Here is a 20,084-nt window from a genome sequence, read left to right on the forward strand (position 1 = left end):
AAAACATATGAACTACTTGATAAATTATTTATTGCATTATGTTGAAGGGTTTTATGATGTACTAAATTTATGTCTAAATGCACGGGGTAAAAAGTCTTTTGGTAAAGTTAAATGTGATTCTAATACCCAAGTTGAAACTATTGTTATGATTACATGCAAACCTTAGACAAAAGTGATAGAAATTATTTCAAATTATGTTAATAGTTCATTTTTTATACTAAATGATGTATTAATTACTTTTATGGAAATGCACATATTAAAGAGTCCAGTCCTACATGTATATATGGTTATAGTATAAATAATTTTAAATTCTTATATAATGAATGATGTTCATAGGTTATGCTTTATAATTATGATACTTTATTTGTAATTGAAAATATTATCATACTTATTTTGTGATACTAAATTTATGAGGTGATAAGGACCTTATCTCTAAATGCACAGATCAAAGAATTCAATGCTAAGGCAACTTGTGATGAAAATAATCAAGTTGACATTTGTATGGTAATACATAATATAAACTTTTGTTACAATCAAATATTTTATAACTCGTGAAATTAATGCCAATAACAAATATTGTTTTGATATATTGCAATTAACTTTAAGTGGTTCGACAGATGATGATCCTTACATTGATGTTTGTGTTACTCCTACAAAGGAGTTATTGTTGGACTTTGAGTTATGATGATCCTTACATTATTATATTAAGCGGATGGAATTTTGCAACCACGTTAAAAAATTGCAAGAAATCAGAATAAATTTAATACACCAAAGACAATATTATGAACTTTAAAATAGTACTTCAAAGACCATTTGATCGTTTAAAACAAGTCAAAAACCTCGAAGAAAACAATGGTTGTTGCATAATAGGAATCATTTAGGATGTAAGATACTCTATTTCATCCATAAAGAAACTAAAAATCCTAAATTGAAAGTAGTAGTGTCCACAATATAGGATGACTAACCAGTACAATTCATCCAACTTATAATAATTTGCAAGTTAACGAGCTATACAAACTATTTGGGTTTGGGTCAAAAAGTCTTCAAATTCAACCATAATATAATTCCTTCTCGGATCTCGAAAATAGTTTGGACTTTAGCATGTGCTATATACCTAGTAAAGAAAGAAAGTTTCTTCAAACTAAACAAACTCTTACACAATAATCACAAAATGGAACCAAGTCATGTTTATGATTTATTTTTATAAACAATAAGAATTCTTTTTATCATGTAACCATGTATTGACCAAATAACATATTACAAATCTTGGAAAGCATACCATAAACTCAATTCATCTAATAATTTCAAAATGTAGTTTTTTCCTTTGGGTATGCTTTATAAGTAACCAATTTTGGAAAAATTAGAGTCTTTGGGATAAAAAGTAATAAAGTACTCAATTGTTGTAAAAAAAATACAATCTTTAGCCATTTCAAGTTGTATGACAACATGAGTTTAAAAATGTAAATGTATGCGGTCTAAAAGTTGGACATGTCATGAAAGATTTAATTTTTAAAACAAATTTAACAATAAGAGTTATGGGAAAAAGAATTATTTGTCAGATATGAGAAGCAGTAAAACAAAGAAAAAACTCTACATATCAACAATTTAAAGGAAAAAGAAGGCACATGTCAAGTAAATGAAGTTGGAGGTATAATAAAAAAAAATTCCTCAATACACCATGGATTACTACTTCATTAATAATGAATTGGATACTATATTTAATGTTTTTGTTTTCTCTGGAACATTCTCCATGTCTTTCCTTTATTATGGGATTGAATGTAAAAATTTAACTGCACTCATCTATATTATTATTGTCTCTCAAATGTGCTTTTACTATAAAATATTAATATGGAATGTGAATGTGTACTATGTCTCTGTTTCAATAACAATATTTATTCTCATAATGGCCAAATATGAGTGATTGGAACATGGAATCAAATCCAGCTTATGAAATGCAAGACTGAAAAGAAAGTTGATGTTCATATACTAATTAGACGAATTTAGCAATACATATTAGACGGGTCTCAACTTACAATGATTAGACGAATCTAAACATGCACATTATATAAGTGTGTCAATATACTTATGAGACAAGTCTAGCGATACATATTAGAAGAGTTTGTAGATGCACTAATTAGACGTGTCTAGAAATACATATCATACAAGACTTTCCATACACTTATTAGACGAATATGGAAAAAATATTACATAAGTCTAACAATATACAATAGACGATATTACAGATATACTAATTAGAAGAATATAAAAACAACAAATTAGACAAGTTATCAATAAATTAATCAAAGCAATCTAGCAGTACACATTAGACAAGTCATTCATATATTCATTAGACGAGTCTAACAATATACATTAGACAAGTTTTTTCATACACAAATATGACGAGTTTATGAATTCACATTAGACGAGTATGTCTATTTAATAATTTGATGAATCTTACAATATACATTAGACGAGTCTATTCATACACTTATTACACGAGTTTAGTAATACATATTAGATGAGTCTATCCATGCACTAATTATACAACTATTTGGTGCATAAAATATAAAACATGTCTTTCATGCATTAATTAAACGAGTCTAAGAATAAGCATTAAGTGAGTTTCTACATATTTTAGCATAGTATATTCTTATTCTTAGAGAGTTTGCTCTATACTTTTTAAAATTTTATATTTTTTTTGTATTTTTACAAAATCTACTTTTTACATATGCACAGGTTCAAAACTAGTTTATTTATATATCATTTTTTCAAGTTTCCATTCACAAAAATGGAGATGCGGGGTATCGATCCCCGTACCTCTCACATGCTAAGCGAGCGCTCTACCATCTGAGCTACATCCCCAATGTTGAAGAAATGCACTTTAACTATTAAATCCAAAATTTATGTGTAATATTTTCTAAAATTAATGCAAAAGTTCAACATAGTGAATTCAATTGTTTGAGAATGTATCTTTTTTTTTCTTACTTATTTAAGGTTATGATTTTTTTTCTATTTAATTGATTTCTTATAATTTTTAAATAAAGTTAAAGTGATTCTATTTGTTAATGGTGTTCAATTGGTTAACGGGAGACTAAAATTGAGACACACCTGTTAATTGATGATTGAAATTTGGGGGAGTGAGATTTTACGATTTAACGATTGAGCTTGTGGTGGTGAAATTGTGGTTTAGTTTATACAATTTGGTTTTGTGTTTCATTGAGTACTATAGGTAAGTGGAAGATTTTATTCTCTGAATTTGAATTTCGATTTTAGTTGTTTTGCTTTTTTAGTTTATTGTGGGATTAAAATATTGTTTTGTTGTCGTTTTAGGTTTTTTCATATATTTGATTGTGTAATTTTTTATACACTTTGTCAATTGATTATACACCATGTGGAAAGGTTTGTAATGTGTGGTCCCTCAATTAGTTTAAATGTTTGTACGTGTATTGTATGGGTCAGTCGGTCAGACAATGTCGGTCGATCAAGTCAATATGAGTCGATCGAGGAGACTACTTCGAAGAAGGCTTCCACCAACTCACAAACCCAAGGCTCACAACAAGGAAAGAGAGTTGTTCTTCCTTCATCTTTTTTTGGTAGCAGAAGATTCATGGACCAACTATATTTTGATGGAATGACAATTTTTAGTTATATGGGATTTCAGATCTTTGTATAGCTTTCACATTCAATCCTAAATGGTCCAAAATAACTAGAGCACTGACCAAGCTAAAGCTATTATCAACAGATTGTCCGAATATAGTTTAAAAGGCCTTCAAGATTAAGTTTGAACAACTTCTGACAAACTTAACTAGGAGTCATTTATTGGACAAAACTATTGCATGTAAGTCATTCATTTATAATAATAATAATAACTTAATATTGTTTTGTATGAAATTATTTAATATTATTTTGTATGAAAATAAAGGTTTTTTTGCTTAATTCGTAGTCATGTATACTATATAATTTCAGAAGCGCGGTCTACCTCATGCACACTTGTTGATTTTTTTGCATCCCACTAGCAAATACCCAACTACTGATGATATTGATAAGGTAATCTTTGTTGAATATCCTTGTCCAATAAATAGTCCTCAATTGCATCAATATGTTTAAGATCACATGATTCATGGTCCATGTGGAATAACAAACAAATCACTACCTTTCATGAATAATGGAAAATGCTCACGCTATTTCCAAAAAAATTTCAAAGCACCACTACCATATCAGAAGATAGTTATCCCCCATTATCGTAGAAAGAACAATTCATTAACTATAACCAAGAATGGTGCTTGCTTATATAATCATTTTGTGATTCCTTACAACCTGAAATTGTTGTTAAAGTACTAAGCACATATAAATGTTGAATGGTGTAACCGTAGTACTTCCATCAAGTACTTAGTCAAATATATCTACAAAGGTTACGACAGAATAACAATTGTCATAGTTCCAGAAGAAAATGAATTCTTTTTTAACAAAGAACCAATAAATGAAATAAAAAAATCTTGATTATAGATATTTATCCCCTTGTGAAGCATGTTGGAGAATAATTTCCTTTCCTATTCATAGATGAAATCCAACAGAAGAAAGGCTATTTTCCCATCTTCCCCGGAGAACACACAGTATACTTTAAGGATGATAAAGAGATTGATGATATCATGGGAAATGCAATAGTTTCTGAATCAATGTTTATAGGTTTCATGGAATGCAATAAAAAAAATACCCAAAAGTTATGGAATTAACATATGTTGAGTTTGTTTCCAAGTTTATTTATGTTAAGAAAGATAGATGTTGAAAACCGAGGAAAATGGGGAATACTATTAGAACACTTATTTGGGTGCCTCTAAGTACTGGTGAAGTGTTTTATCTTAGAACAATGTTAACCCATGTAAAAGGACCAACATCTTACATAGATATTAGAACAGTTAAAAATGTAATATATTCTACATTTAGAGAAGCTTGCTTAACTTTGGGTATTTTAGCAGATGATACAAAATATGTTGAAGCTATAAAAGAAGTAAAAGATAGGGTTTTGGGCATTATCTAAGAAAACTATTTGTTACTATCATGTTGTCAAATAGTGTTAATCGACCATAAGAACTATGGAAGAAGATGTAAGACCCGAGAAATTTAAAGAATTAATTAAATAATTATTTAATAAATGCAGGTAGTATGAGCCTTTAAGACATTTAATGCGGATTGCTATGACGTGGAAAAGTACTAGCTCAAGTGGTTGAGAGTATTTTAATTGTGTGATAGGACTTAGGTTAAAGTCCTATGTATGCCAATTGTGTGTAATTTATTTGTTTTTAATTTTAAATATATGTTGAGCATGATTATGAAAAGATATAATCATTTAATTATATTAGTCATCATGAAACATGAATTGGTTAAATGGTTGAACTTTGATTTGACATTTGTATGATTGTGGGTTCAAGCCTTGGAGAACCCAAATTAAACTTCATTGATGCATGGGCAGCCATGGGAGGCTGAAAAACGGACCATAAAGAATCAATGAATGATAATAAACATTGCCATTAAACCTTAAATTCGTTTTTGGTACCTTTAAAAGGCCAATGTGAGGTAAGAAGAAGGGTTATGGCAAAGGGAGATCATTAAGGATCAAGAGAGAATTCACAACAATTCCAAAATTTAAGCCAAGGGAACTAGGTTAGGGGAGTTTTTCTCATTATTTGTATTCTGGGTGAATAATGGCATGATCTGTAGTATGAATTGCATGAGTATTATCTATTTCTACATGAACTGTTGTGTTTCTTGAAAAATTCCAGAAACCGCATAGCGGGCTATGCACAGCCGCCAGGCTACTCATCTAATTTTCATGTTTCTGGGTTCCTGTGAGAGGAACCGCCTGGCGGTACATTCCCGACCGCCAAACGATGCATAGAATTTTTACCCAATTCTGGGTTTTTGGATGTAGGGCCTGGCGGTATTGACTAAACCGCCAAGCGACGCGAGCTAAATGGTCATTTTTGGTGTTTTCTAGGTGCTGGGTCGAATCTGATCAGAGGGAAAGTTAACCTTATTCTCTAAAGGTTGGGTGTGATGTCAAACAGTGGGGATATTAATGTATTTTCGGGCATAGTCGAATGAAACAATGTAAGGAGGCTCTAGGATTGATGAATTGCGAATTGTTGCTTAGGGAATCAATTAGCGGAAATTGAATTTGGGTAATTTGCTATTATCAAATGGAAAAAGTAGTATAATTGGATTGTTAAATAATGGGAAGTGTGGGCGAAATTGTATTGGAGGAATTGTTGGAGAGAAGAGCTGTATTGGTGCTGAAAATTAGGAAAAAACTGCTCAGACCAGTATGAATCGCCTAGCGGCACGGGGCTGGCCGCCAACGCCATATCAGAGATGTGAGGGGTGCTCTTGTTCACGAAAAACGCTGTTTTTCGTACTTTTCGCGCAACAGGAACCGCCCGGCGGTAGTACAGTCCCGCCAGGCACCACCTTCCACTTCTGGGCGCTAGGCGCCACCACGTTTTTCTAGTTTGTGCAGTTTTTGTAAAATTGCATTTCTTGGTTCGTTAACCATTCGATTTAAGTGAAATTTTGACAGGTGGTCCATAACATGTGGTTCTTCACTTTGAACGGTGGAGATTTGATTTGGAGGTCAGTAACTAGAGATATACGTTACTCAATATTTCTGATTTTCGAGTCTTTAAAATGCATGAATAACCTCTTGATAATTATAGTAACTTCTAATGAAGCATGATTGGGTTATGTGGTAAGTCTCTATCAATTTGAATGTTCATTTGGATTAGTCACATGTGGAGAATTGGTTTGGTGAAGGCATGGGTGTTAATATTAAATTGCATGGGTGCATAAGATCATGTGCTTAAAATTGTTGGAGTGTTGCTGCTTATATTTTGTTTGAGCATGATTGGGATGGTCTATATGACTAGGGGATGAATGCACATGTGAGGTGCTATAAGGCCTGGAACATTATAGATGGCAATGCTTTTCATTAGGGGTACTCTAGAATGAGAGCAAATGAGAGCAACTGAGAGTAACATGTGTGAAGTGTGCTTGAACCTGAACTAAAACCAATACTGCGCAAGTACTAGTGTAGCGCCTGGCGATAAGGAGGGGTGCGCCAGGCGGAGTCTGCAATTCAGTGAATCCTAAGGCGCGTGGCGCCTGGCGGCAGGGGAAGTCCCGTTAGGCGATAATTACAATGACAGTGAAGACTAAGGCAATTAGCGCTTGGCGGTACGTGTCCCCCGCCAGGCGATCTTGAAGCGGCAACGCCTGGCGGTACGTGTCCCCCACCAGGTTATTTTGCTGCAGTAGATTGGTGTTATGCTTGCTATGATGTGCGTGATCTACAAGGCTTCTAGGATATCTTAAAGGTTGGCTTGCTGGTGTTCCTTGAGTTGAGCTCGGAACATATCCCTTGATTTGAGCTCGAGATAGGGGTTAAGCACGTGGCATTCCTTGAATTGAGCTCGGAATGGCATCCCTCGAGTTGAGCTCGGGATGGCAGATGAACACGAGGAACCCTTGAGTTGAGCTCGGGTTGGCGAGTGTTACCGATATGAGTGTGCTGGTTGTGGCCAATACGGATGGGTCCAGATAGATTGCCCTCCTCAGTAGTTGACTGACGAGTTTGGTAGTCTTGGGACGTTACGAATTATGTTCATATATGGGAACTCCACTTGACGTTACGGTGTATGATCTGTAGCAATGGTTTCCCGCATGTGCTCTATTGGTTGTGGCCGATAGGTATGGCAGCAGGTCATCTTGAGATAATCACTAGAAGACGTAGAACACGGTTCACATGGTTGTGGCCATGTGATGTGAAATCAAAGGATGGAACTCCTTTGGTGTGATTGTATTATATATATAATTGTACTATATATATATATATATATATATATATATATATATATATATATATATATATATATATATATATATATATATATATATATATATATATATGTTTATTTTGTTAGCTCACCCTATCTGCTTATGTTTGGCGATGATCGTATACGCGGTATACGTGAGCAGATGGTGTTGCAGGTGGATTTGGTGAGACGTAAAGCCGGAGCGGGGCTAGTCTTGGGGAGTTTTTCTCAGAGTTTTTACATTGTTTTTATGATTTCAAATAAGTTGTAATTATTGGTAATACTAGACTATTTGATAATTATAAGAGTAATTATGTTCTTAGATTTTGAATTATTATTGAAGTAATAAAAGTTTGAAATTTCCCTCGTTTTTGGGAAATGGATTTATAATTAATGAGACTTTATTTTTTTATTTTATTTTATTATTTAAACACGTAATATCCGGCAAGGATGTTACAGAAGACATAGGAGTGGCTGATAGATGGAATTCTCTATCGAGAGAGAAATACAGCAGGATTTTCAGGTTATCTCCATTAAATAATATTTATAAGTCTATCTATAACATGAGCACATTATTTATCTATTGCAATCTAACAAACAATTATGGTAAATGGTTTTCTATACAGAACTAAATATTACTACAAAAGTGTTTAATGGAGATAAAAAAGCTCTAGGATACTAACAAAAGCAGATTAAAATTTTTCCCAACAATGTCATACCCAAATGGTTTTGTTACATAAAATTGAGGAAATAGATTGGTATATGCAGAATTTAATTATAACATTGCTGAGCAACGAGATTTGTTCCAATTAAATTTCAAATTGATACAAGTTAAGCATTATTATCTTTTTTATTGTTGAATTTTAAAACAATTACACTATGTAACAAGTTTCAATAACAATTCTACTACAAGTGAACATAATTTTTATTTTGAAAAGATCAACCAGACAATTTTTAATAAATAAGGAGGTGTATTCTTTCTCTATGAGTATGGTGGAACAAGAAACAAGTTCATGTGGAAAACATTGTTAGTGACATTACGGTTTGAAGGTAAAATTGTACTGACAGTAGCTTCAAGTGGAATAGCTTCCCTATTATTGTTAGAGGAAGGACAACACATTCTAAATTCAAGATACTAGTACCAACACTAGAAAACTCAGTTTGTAACATTGCACAAGGATCTAAAGCACCAAAGTTGTTAAAGAAAGCTGAACTTATTGTTTGGGATGAAGCTCCAATGGCGCACAAATTTTTTTTTGAAGCTATAGATAGAAGTCTAAATGACATAGTGAACAGTATAACAAAAGAGGATTCAGTTTTTGTAGGAAAAGTCATAGTATTCGGGGGTGACTTTTGATAATGTTGCTTTTTACGTGTTTTTGTGTGTTTATTGTCATGAATAAATCTACTCTTTCCTAGCTTTATCTTGTTATATTCTCAAGTTTATTGTGTTTTGTATTGTTTTGGGTTTTAATTATTTTATGATTGTTTTATCTCTAATATTTATTTTAGGTGTGTTAAATAAGTTCATAGGAAGCACATTTGTGGGGAGGAAAATAAGCAAGAACTTAAGGGAGCATAATTTGGAAAAGAAAAAATCAATTTGAAGAAAATACCCGCGTCAAACAACATTGAAATCACGCCTAGTGCTTCAAATACAGAATATTGTCAAACTGTACAAGGCTGAGCGGTGAAAAGTGAGGTTTAGCGCCTACAAGGCTGTGCGGTGAAAAGTGAGGTTGAACGCCATTCAATTCGTAAAACCTAGTGTTGAGCCACTGAGAGAAGGATAAGAGGTGGTGTTGCTAACATGTCAAAAAATGGGTATTTAATCTTGCTTCTCGTGAGGTTTGGGGTCATTCCTCAATTTGCACAATAGAGAAACACTTTCGGGGTGCTTGAAGAGCCTCTTGGAGGTTGTTAGGGGTCTTGAGAAGCTCTACCACTCCTCCTTGGGTCTTCTCCTCCATTCATGGAGGTTTCCCCCCTCCCCCCTTTGGGGTTGGAGAGAAAGATGGGTTGCGTTTGGGAGATGGAGATGTAAAGGGGAGGCACAATTGTAGCATGGAGTGGCTGCTAAGAACCTTGGGAGAGGGCTTCCATCTTCTCTTTAATTTCCATTTCTATCCTATCTCTTCTATTTGTAAACCGTAGGTTCTCCACCATGGGATTTAACTGTATTTGTTTATACTAGATGTAATGAACTGAATTCTTGTGTAATTTGTGTTGTTAATAAATATGTTGTTTTTCCATTTCAATGCCAGTATTTGATTTTCATGCTTAATGCTTGCTTTGGTTTGGCCACCCATGTACTATTTGTGTTCTTGAGGTGTTGGAAAATGTCTTTTGAACCTAGAACTGAAATTGAGCGCCTAATGGAACTTGTATATAGGAATAGAACATGATTCGTTAGTAATCTTAAGACCTTTGAACTTAATGCATGATTGCTTGTCGATGATCCAAAGGATTGGACTTTAATAAGTTATCATAGGCTCAAAGTCATTAGGAATAGTATTTGAGTAATCTTGTAAGTTGATTTTGACTTGAATATGGAATTGAGATGTTTGTGAATGCATGGTAAGAAGTGAATGAAATCTAGTCTTGACAATTGTAAATACTCTATGTTACATATGAACTATTTGATAAAAATACAAAAAAAAAAAAGTTTCTTAGTGATTTTATGAACTTTGTTTTCTAATTGAGTTATGAATTGTGAGAGTTGACATGTGTTACACAAGAAAGATTAATATTGACAAAAAATATGTGTCTGCTACAAGAAAGACTACAAACAAGTACTGCATGCGAGATTCAAGAATTCTTAGATTGGATTGTTCAAATTGGTGATGGTAAGTTACAAGAACCTAATGATGGTTTAGTAGAAGTTGAAATACTTCAAAACTTCCTAATTTCAGAGTTCAATGATCCTATACAAGCAATTATGTGTACCACATATCCAAATTTAATATAGAAGTACACAAACGAGTCATTTCTGTAGTGTAGAGCATTATTGGCAAGTACAATTGAGATAGTCAATAAAATTAGTCAATACATGTAATCACTAATTTCAAGTATGTAAATCCAGACCATCAATGTAACATGATTATAATTATAATTTATACATTTGTTATGACTAATATTATTACTCATACAAGGGAAGAAAAAAATATCTTAGTTACGATTCAGTGAATGAATCTGAATCTACCTCAAATGATACTTACAGCACTATAACTTCTGAATTCCTAAATTCACTTAGTACGTCACCACTTCCTAACCATAGAATCAAACTGAAGATTGAAGTGCTAATAATGCTTTTGAGGAACTTGGACCAAGTAGAAGGTTTGTGCAACGGAAGCAGATTAATAGTAACAAGACTTGCAAACCATGATATAGGTGCTCAGATAATTACAGGTAATAGAGATAGGCAAGACATTTATGTTCCAAGAATGTCAATGTCACCATCACAATACCCATGACCATTTAAGCTAATTAGAAAATAATTTATGATCATGCTATCATACGCAATGACAATAAACAAATATCAAGGTCAATCACTAGGTTTTGTTGGACTGCATTTGCCGACAGCCGTATTTAATCTCAGTCAACTCTTTGTTGCACTATCTAAGTTCAAAGTAAATCTTAGTTAAGATTTCTAATCCATGATAAGGACAACAAACCTTCCAATATAACAATCAATGTTGTATACAAAGAAGTATTCCAAAATGTATAGTTTATGTTTAGGCTAAATTTTTTATTATTAATTAGTAAACATTTTGTGCAATCATGTTTAAGAATTGTTCAAGGCGAATAATATACCTTCCGCATTCCACGAAAGGAACTTGGATACCAATCCAAATGTCCTCAAGTGAAAGTTCCAATTTATGATTCACAAGTAACATATTTGTCTTCAATCCATTATTTTTATAGCACATACAAAAATACATTACCAAAGATATAAATGCAAAAAAGTTCTTACTTTATTTGGAGATAGACAAAAACAATTGAATAACCTTATGTACATCCAATGATGCGAAAAATTACAAATCAGAATTACCAACAATGATATATGACTCTCTACAATGTTAAATGCGATAGTGTAAAATCTTCAATACAATCGTAAATAAATCATTTATTGTAGTAAATACAATATTATTGTGCAATGCATTTAAATTGAAACCAACAAACGTACCCAACTCATACTCAAGTTTCATAACAACACCACCATAATTAATTTGTGCACCTCCACTATATAAGCTAATTATATGGGTTTTTTTTAACTCCAGTTTTTAGTCACGATCAATTACATGTAGCAATAAGTGATTTTACATGATCCATTAAGGAGAACATTTAATAAGAAACAAACAAGCATGCAATTCATACCTAATATCCACTAACCACACCACCACAATTGTTAGCTTGACCTAACATGCATGATGGTTATAATATCAATCGTGATCTACATCTTTATACCACACTGTACACAATGCAATGAGCCTATTCCTATAATAAGTAATAAGTAATATTATACATTTTATTATTGGAGTTAATTCTTTTAATAACATTCATATAAAATATTTCTTTAATTAAAATTATACAAGGTAAATTATTACTTTTATAACTACATTAAAACAACAATAATATACCACAAAATAAATTCAAGCATTTTGACTAATAAAAATTTATTATATATAATCTTAATCACTCTTAGTAGTAAACAACGTAATGCTTAATCTTAAAAATAACCATTTCTCATTAACTTAAAAATATTTCATCATGGAAATAAAGTAGTTCGTTGAAATAACATAGTCGCAATAAACAAACTAACACAAATACATAAGCCTTTACAAAACACAAATTCTTCGTCAAATCCAACTTGATATCTATCTATAAAGGCATCCAAAAATTGCAGAAAACATAAATTGTTCTTAACCAACAAGCATTTCCTCCAACAAAATACTTAAATCAATCTAAACCTATAAAACATAGATGATGTTTTTGTGGTCATCGTCTATGACAAATTTGATTGCATCACCAACGACTTAACTAATTGTCCTTGTAGAACCTCTTCCATCCAAACGTGAGATAGCATTCAAAACTACTTCTTCGAGTTCAACGAATTACGTAAGGCCAATATATTGTAGTTTCATTAGTAAGCATATACCTCTTGCGACCTTTATCCAAAAATTGTCCAGCAAAATTGGAATTTAGATACTGCAAATATAAGGAATTTCGTTATATAACAAATGGAAAACTAAATGGCAATGGAAAAGGATATAACAATAAACAAAAAATATACCAAAGATGAAGTTCGAACATCATAATGAGTTAAGTTCTTCACTAGCCCATCCTCACTATTATGCAACTCATCACCAACAACAAGATCATCAACAAGATCAACAACAACACCATCTTCAATATTCAATCCAACCACTGTATCCCTATCATAGACCATTTTTATTCCTTCAGGGGAGAAAATCTTATAAAGAAATGTATTACATAACTAAAATGTAGGAAACAACACTCTTTCAACCCATAATATTTCATAAACTCTACCAGACCAAAAAATACAATACTGTCGACATCATTTGTATCCACAAATACCTTTAATTTTGTTATAATAGGATCATACAATTCAACGATTTCATCAAGCTTAAGTTCATCTTGATAGAATATCTAAAAGCCATATTGGGGAAGTAGATATGGTTGTTCACAATCGTGAAAAGTAAAACCAACATTAACAACTATAGATATACATATACAAAACTAATCAAAATAAATAAGGAATACAACATTATACCCTTGATAGGAGGAATTTCAATCTAAAACATTGAAAATCTTGTTGAACATAAAGGATCATAGCCTAAGGCAGAGCTCGATTGTCCTACGACAGGGTACTCAATTTTGTTCTAATATAATTCAAACACTCTTAACCGGAAGTACCTATGTCTACAATATAGAGTGCAGACATATCCCACGTCATCTAGATTGTAAAACCCTAATATCTTAGTGATACCACAGAACTGCCTCTCTATCAGAAGACTTTCCTCAAACTCAATGTTAAGTACATTTCCTTCGGGATCCGAAAAATAGTTTGTGCCAATCACTGATGATTTACCCCATTGCAAGAAGAAACCTTCATCGAACACTAAAAGCTCCTAGCAGAAACAAAATTCCCAACGACTAACATTCATTGAAAACAATAATTCCTATTTAGAAAGAAAATTACTTCGGAAACCTAAAGTATTATTATAAGAAAACAACTATGTTCAAACAAAATCCCATTCAAACAAAAAAACAAAAATTAAAAGCAAGTGAAGTCCATAAACACTAACCTCAGAAGGATCCAAGAACATGATCGATCGAGTTCTGAAAAAAAAAAAATCTTAAAACTGAAAAGTTTGGAAGCTAAAAGTTTCTCCTCCCTAAAATTGCACTAGAAAAGGTTTATAGACTAAAGCGTTTTCTTTTTTGCTCTTTTAATGGAATGTATATAGATCACTCAAATGGCAAAAATAGAAAACGCAAACACCAAAATCTAAACTCAAACTACACGGATTTCAAAAAAACATGTAATAACTATTCCTTACTATCAAAATCAGACTCTTCACATTCGGTTTGAACATGCAATCATTTAAAAAGAAAAAAATCTATAACTTCGTTAAAGAAAAATAATACACTTAAGTATAGAAAATATAACTTCATGAACAAAATATATTATATAAAATAAAAAAAAATTCTATTAATATAATATTTAAATTTTAATTATTTAATCTATTATTATTACTATTTCTATTAATGAATTAACCTTATATAAGTACATTACTGCTGATTTACTTAAATAATACATACATAAATCTAAAATTCAAGAACAATAAAATACAAAGCAAAAAGGCACGATTCTCAAACTAGTTTGTATTAAAACTTTTGGAAAAGTTTCCAATGAATCCTCTAATGAAACTAAGTATAAAAATACTAACAGTAAATATTTCTTAGTTTACAATACACATTATTAAAACTAAAGAAGACGGAATTTTATAAACTAAGTTTCTGAAAATCTTTGACAGATTACCGATGGGTTCAAAATCTCGTATCTAACTAAGCTTCATTGGACGAATTATTAAAATAAATTCAAAAATTTTAATACAGAAAAAGAATACTTAAATAATTTTTGATTTAAAAAGGAAATTGTGAAAAATATAAACAAAAAATAATAAGAGTGAGAGAGTAAATAATTTAAGCACCAAGAATTTGTTTTTTTTTTCTCCAGATCTATAGTTTGAAGCGAAAACTTCATACTTCTTAGTTACTTTCACCTAAATTACAACCCACTGTAACTATTATGTGTTCAAAGAATCTGTCCGCACAAACACTGTATATAGTGTTTCTGAGTTATTGAATCTGCAATGTGCCACGTGCCGTGTTAAGAGAGCATCGCCTAGTTCAAATCTTCTATGTACCCTTGCAATACTTTGATTGATGTATCACGTTCAATTTGTACTTGTGTTTGATGCTTCTCTTACTCCATTTATTTTCTTATCGCTAATGAATGATCTGACACAACGCATGCATTTTATTTTATGTACAACTACACACATTTTTAGGATATTATATACCTTTTATTTCTAATAATGTTTAAGTTTCTACCAGTACAAAGTAGTTAACCAAAATGATTAAAAATATTTTTGTTCTATCCACCATCATTAAAATTGATTAATAAAACATTAACATTTTCAGTTGAGTTTGGTATGGTTATTAATATACCAATCATACTTATAATATATAGACAGTATTAAAGGTGTGTTATACTAATTTACTATATTTGCTTTTCTCTGAATACATTTTACTTACAATACAGCAACCAATAGGTAAAATAATTTAAAACTTTCAAATCATATCAATGATGTACACCAAACTTTAAAATCTGAACATGAAATATTTGAGTTGGCATATGAGAAGAAAAAGCTAGATTCCTTTAACGTTTATTAAAGAAAGGGGTTCATTTGGTATCCTACATTAATTTTTTTTTAACAAGGGTTAAAACTATGAAGTAAAAATAGAATATTATATATATATATATAATTATTTTTGTAAAAAAAGTTATATAGGATATTTATATTTATATTATATTTATGTACATATCGATGAGACTATAAAAGTAGAATGTAATGATATTTAACTATTTTCTTGAGATATCTGGTTCTTCATTTCTTATTTTGTTTTGAATGAAAACAAAAAATTCCTACCTAATGGGTTGGTTTCTTTCATCTCGCCTCTATTTTCAGTCTACTAAAATAAGCATGAGATTCCAATGATAAAGTACTAAACAAGTGTGGCTTTCAGAACACTTGAAGTTGTGAAGAGCAACTTATAAATAGATAATAAATATTTTATTTAATTTTGTTTGAAATATAAATGCTTTCTAGAATTCCTATTTTAAATCTACGGAGGAGTAGATGTTTTACAAAGGTTCACATTAGATATAATATGAACAATAAATAACATGTCATGTCACAACCAATTTTAACAAAAAGAAACTGCATTTATTAGCTTTTTAAATATTCAAAATTAAGACAATTGAAAGAAAAAAAATCAAATAATACAAGACAAAAAAAAAGAATTACACTTAGTTTTTGTTTATTTTTAATGAAAATTAAAGTATATTTTAGTTTTTAACTTTTATTTCGATATTATAAATATACTTTAACTTTTCTCCTATTTTTATTACAGCAACATTTTCTTAAATGATATTTGTCGTCGATAATAGCGTTACTACTGATGGAAACAACACTTTTATTCCCTGACAAATAATATTTACTTGTTTTCTTATGTCCAAAGACAAAACCGAAAAAAAACTGACATGATGATATAATAAAAAAAAAATGATACTTTAATTTATTTTTTATTCACTTTTAATTTATTATTTTAATTATTATTAGATCATTATATTATTAAAAATAATCTAAAAAATAATTTAATAATAATTAAAGTAATGAATTAAAAATATGTAAAAAAATAAGTTGGAATATTATTTTCCTAAAAAAAATTATTACACCAAATATGTTCTTGCCGACGTACGTTAAAGCAGCTATAAATTTTTGTCCTTGAATGTACCAAACTTGTTTGACCACATACAGGTAGAGATGGAGATGGTTGAGAAAAGCTTGACCTCAGAAATATCTTCTATCAAAAATTGAGGTAGTGAAGGTAAAAGAGGAGAAACAGAAGAAGATGGCAGGAAGTAGCAGTTCCCATGGCATAACAAGAGCAGCTCTGTTGGAAGAATGTGACATTGAGGGAAGAGAAAACAGAAAATGGTGGAACAGAGTGTTGGACATGGAAGAGGCCAAACACCAACTCTTGTTTTCGCTTCCAATGATTCTTACGAACTTGTTCTATTACTTAATCACTCTCGTTTCTGTCATGCTTGTTGGTCACCTTGGAGAGCTTCAACTTGCTGGTGCTACTCTTGCAAACTCATGGTTCAGTGTCACCGGCGTCGCTCTCATGGTAATTCATTCCTTCCCATCACTCTTTGCCTTTCTTTTTCTGAAAAATAATTAAGTATAAGTTCATACCCTTATTGTTGTGATAGGTTGGTTTGAGTGGGGCATTGGAAACATTGTGTGGGCAAGGATTTGGTGCAAAGGAATACCATATGCTGGGAATTTACCTACAAGCCTCATGCATCATTTCTCTTATTTTTTCCATCATTGTATCCATTATTGTGTTCTACACAGAACCAATCCTAGTTTTTCTTCACCAATCTCATGACATTGCAAGAACAGCTGGTCTTTATATGAGGTTTTTTATCCCGGGATTGTTTGCATATAGCTTCTTGCAAAATATCCTAAGGTTTCTTCAGACACAATCTGTGGTAATGCCGTTGGTTGTACTCTCAGCTCTTCCATTGCTTGTTCATATTGGCATTGCATATGCCTTGGTTCAGGGGTCAGGTCTCAGTTTCACAGGTGCACCAGTTGCAGCTTCTATTTCACTATGGATATCAATGCTATTACTAGCCTTCTATGTAATCTATGCTCAGAAGTTCAAGCATACATGGCAAGGATTTTCAATGGATTCATTCAGTTACGTACTTACAAACATGAAACTAGCTCTGCCCTCTGCAGCAATGGTATGGTATGAGTCACTAACCACCTTTAACTTTGGTTGCCCTTTAACTATTGATCTTAGAAAGTTGAACGATGAACCACAGCTTCATTTGCCATCAATTAAAATCAGAATTAAATATATTTTTAGTTCCTAAACTTAAATGCAAAATTAAAGTTCGTTCATGTCTCAAACTTTGATACATTTTGGTCTTTCATCATTAAAAATAAATAGATATACTCTTCTAACGTGTAAAACTTGTTTGACTTGTTAAACTGTGTCCAGTCAAATATTATCTTAGAATATGGTTTAACATGTAAGAACGTACAAAGAAAAAAGAGTTAACGATGTTGAATTAAAATGACTATATTCATTTATTTTTAGTGAAGATCAAAATATATCAAAGTTTGAGACATGAACGAATTTCAATTTTGTATGGGTGTATGGTTAAAAACATACTAATTCTTAAAATAAGTTCTTATGCTCACATTAAAGAGAATATTGTTCTTTTTGTGTGTATGAATATAAGTTCCTTGTTACTATCTGTTGTTTGTGTGATGCAAGTTTGGAGTATTGGGCTTTCGAAGTTTTGGTTTTCTTAGCCGGACTTTTGCCTAACTCACAGATAACAACGTCTTTGGTTGCAATATGGTAAGGCTCGAATTGCCTTTATATTTCTGTTCTTAATTAAAAGAAGAGGTTCATGTAGTTTAATATTGTTAACATTCAAAAACTGTACAGTACAAATACAGAATTCATTGCCTACATGATCACTTATGGTCTGAGTGCAGCTGCAAGGTTAGTTGGTTGAACACATTCCCTAAACTTCAAATTGTTTCACATATTTTCTTTTCTAATACATTATTGAAAAGTTGAAATTTAATTTTGATAGCACAAGGGTATCCAACGAATTGGGAGCAGGCAACCCTGAACGAGCTAAACATGCAATGAATGTCACTCTCAAGCTCTCTCTCCTCCTTGGTTTCTTTTTTGTTTTGGCACTTGGATTTGGTCATAATATCTGGATTCAGCTTTTCAGTGATAGTTCTACAATCAAAGAGGAGTTTGCATCAGTTGCACCTTTGCTTGCACTTTCCATATTACTAGATTCCATCCAGGGTGTCTTGTCAGGTTTGAATTCCTCGTTACCTTTTCATGGAATTTTTTGTACCGATGTTCGTTGGGAAGAGATTATACATACGTAACTTTCAGTATTGTTCACGTAAGATATTACACCACTTTTAATTAAAAATATTAAAGTATTAAGTTTACGGAAGTTTTACTTCTTATATAATATTTAAATTTGTCATTTTTACAGGATGTGAAACTTTGAGACTAGTACTTAAATTATTCACTACACTTTTGAATGCTGCAGGGGTGGCCAGAGGATGTGGCTGGCAGCACTTGGCTGTTTACATTAACCTTGCAACTTTTTATCTCATTGGACTGCCAATTTCATGTTTTCTAGGATTTAAGACCAATTTGCAGTATAAGGTGAATAACATATTTAAGGCACATGTTGGTTATGTTTGTTCTTATATAAAAGAGAATCATCTTGATTCTGTGCAACAGTTTGCTTTCACTAGTTTTGCTAATATATTTGTCTTGAAAATGGTTTGTGATATATAGGGTTTATGGATTGGTCTGATTTGTGGAATGGTTTGTCAGACTGTGACTCTGTTCGTTTTCACAAGGCGTGCCAAATGGTCTAAATTGCATCTTTCCCATGAAGACAAAGATAAAGACCATCCTCTTCTTATTTAAACTTCTGCCAAACCGAGTGAACTTATGGAAAATAAAAAGTTTACATTCTATATGTAAAAGATGACCACACGTGGGTTGGAATGGACATAATTTGGCACCACTTTTCTTGTTTCTATTCATCTTGAGAGAAGTGCAAACATTTTTTTTCCTTTTGTGGTTGCTACTATTTTCATGATAATTTTAATACATGCGATCCTGATGATTTCAACTCAATGTTTCATCGGGTTTTCTACCATTATAGTGTAATTTCAGAAAGAATTTAAAAAAAATAATCTGAGTTTAGGCAAAACGTGTAACTTGACACGATTTCAAAACGAAAAGATTGTGTTACAGTGAAACGATTTCACTAAA

General features: G+C 31.7%; 1 protein-coding gene and 1 non-coding gene across 2 annotated transcripts; one reads left to right on the forward strand and one right to left on the reverse strand.

Annotated features, from left to right (window-relative positions):
- Positions 1–2,789: 2,789 nt before the first annotated feature.
- Positions 2,790–2,862, reverse strand: TRNAA-AGC. The gene has a single exon. It is a non-coding gene; the product is annotated as a tRNA-Ala (tRNA).
- Positions 2,863–16,992: 14,130 nt separating this feature from the next.
- Positions 16,993–19,881, forward strand: LOC114186080 (protein DETOXIFICATION 19-like). The gene is made up of 7 exons (XM_028074094.1): positions 16,993–17,369; positions 17,455–17,999; positions 18,534–18,620; positions 18,711–18,767; positions 18,862–19,100; positions 19,345–19,463; positions 19,599–19,881. The coding sequence occupies exons 1-7, from the start codon at positions 17,091–17,093 to the stop codon at positions 19,731–19,733; spliced, it is 1,461 nt and encodes a 486-aa protein (XP_027929895.1). The 5' UTR covers positions 16,993–17,090; the 3' UTR covers positions 19,734–19,881.
- The last annotated feature ends 203 nt before the right edge of the window (positions 19,882–20,084 follow it).

The sequence above is a fragment of the Vigna unguiculata genome, chromosome 5 (assembly GCF_004118075.2).
Source record: "Vigna unguiculata cultivar IT97K-499-35 chromosome 5, ASM411807v1, whole genome shotgun sequence".
Taxonomy (NCBI): domain Eukaryota; kingdom Viridiplantae; phylum Streptophyta; class Magnoliopsida; order Fabales; family Fabaceae; genus Vigna; species Vigna unguiculata.

Excerpts from the sequence above, each read along its gene's own strand:
- LOC114186080 (XM_028074094.1), top strand. The coding sequence starts at position 17,091 with ATGGCAGGAAGTAGCAGTTCCCATGGCATAACAAGAGCAGCTCTGTTG. Across the intron at positions 18,000-18,533 it reads CCCTCTGCAGCAATGGTATG|TTTGGAGTATTGGGCTTTCG; the intron begins GTATGAGTCACT and ends GTGTGATGCAAG. Across the intron at positions 18,621-18,710 it reads ACGTCTTTGGTTGCAATATG|TACAAATACAGAATTCATTG; the intron begins GTAAGGCTCGAA and ends AAAACTGTACAG.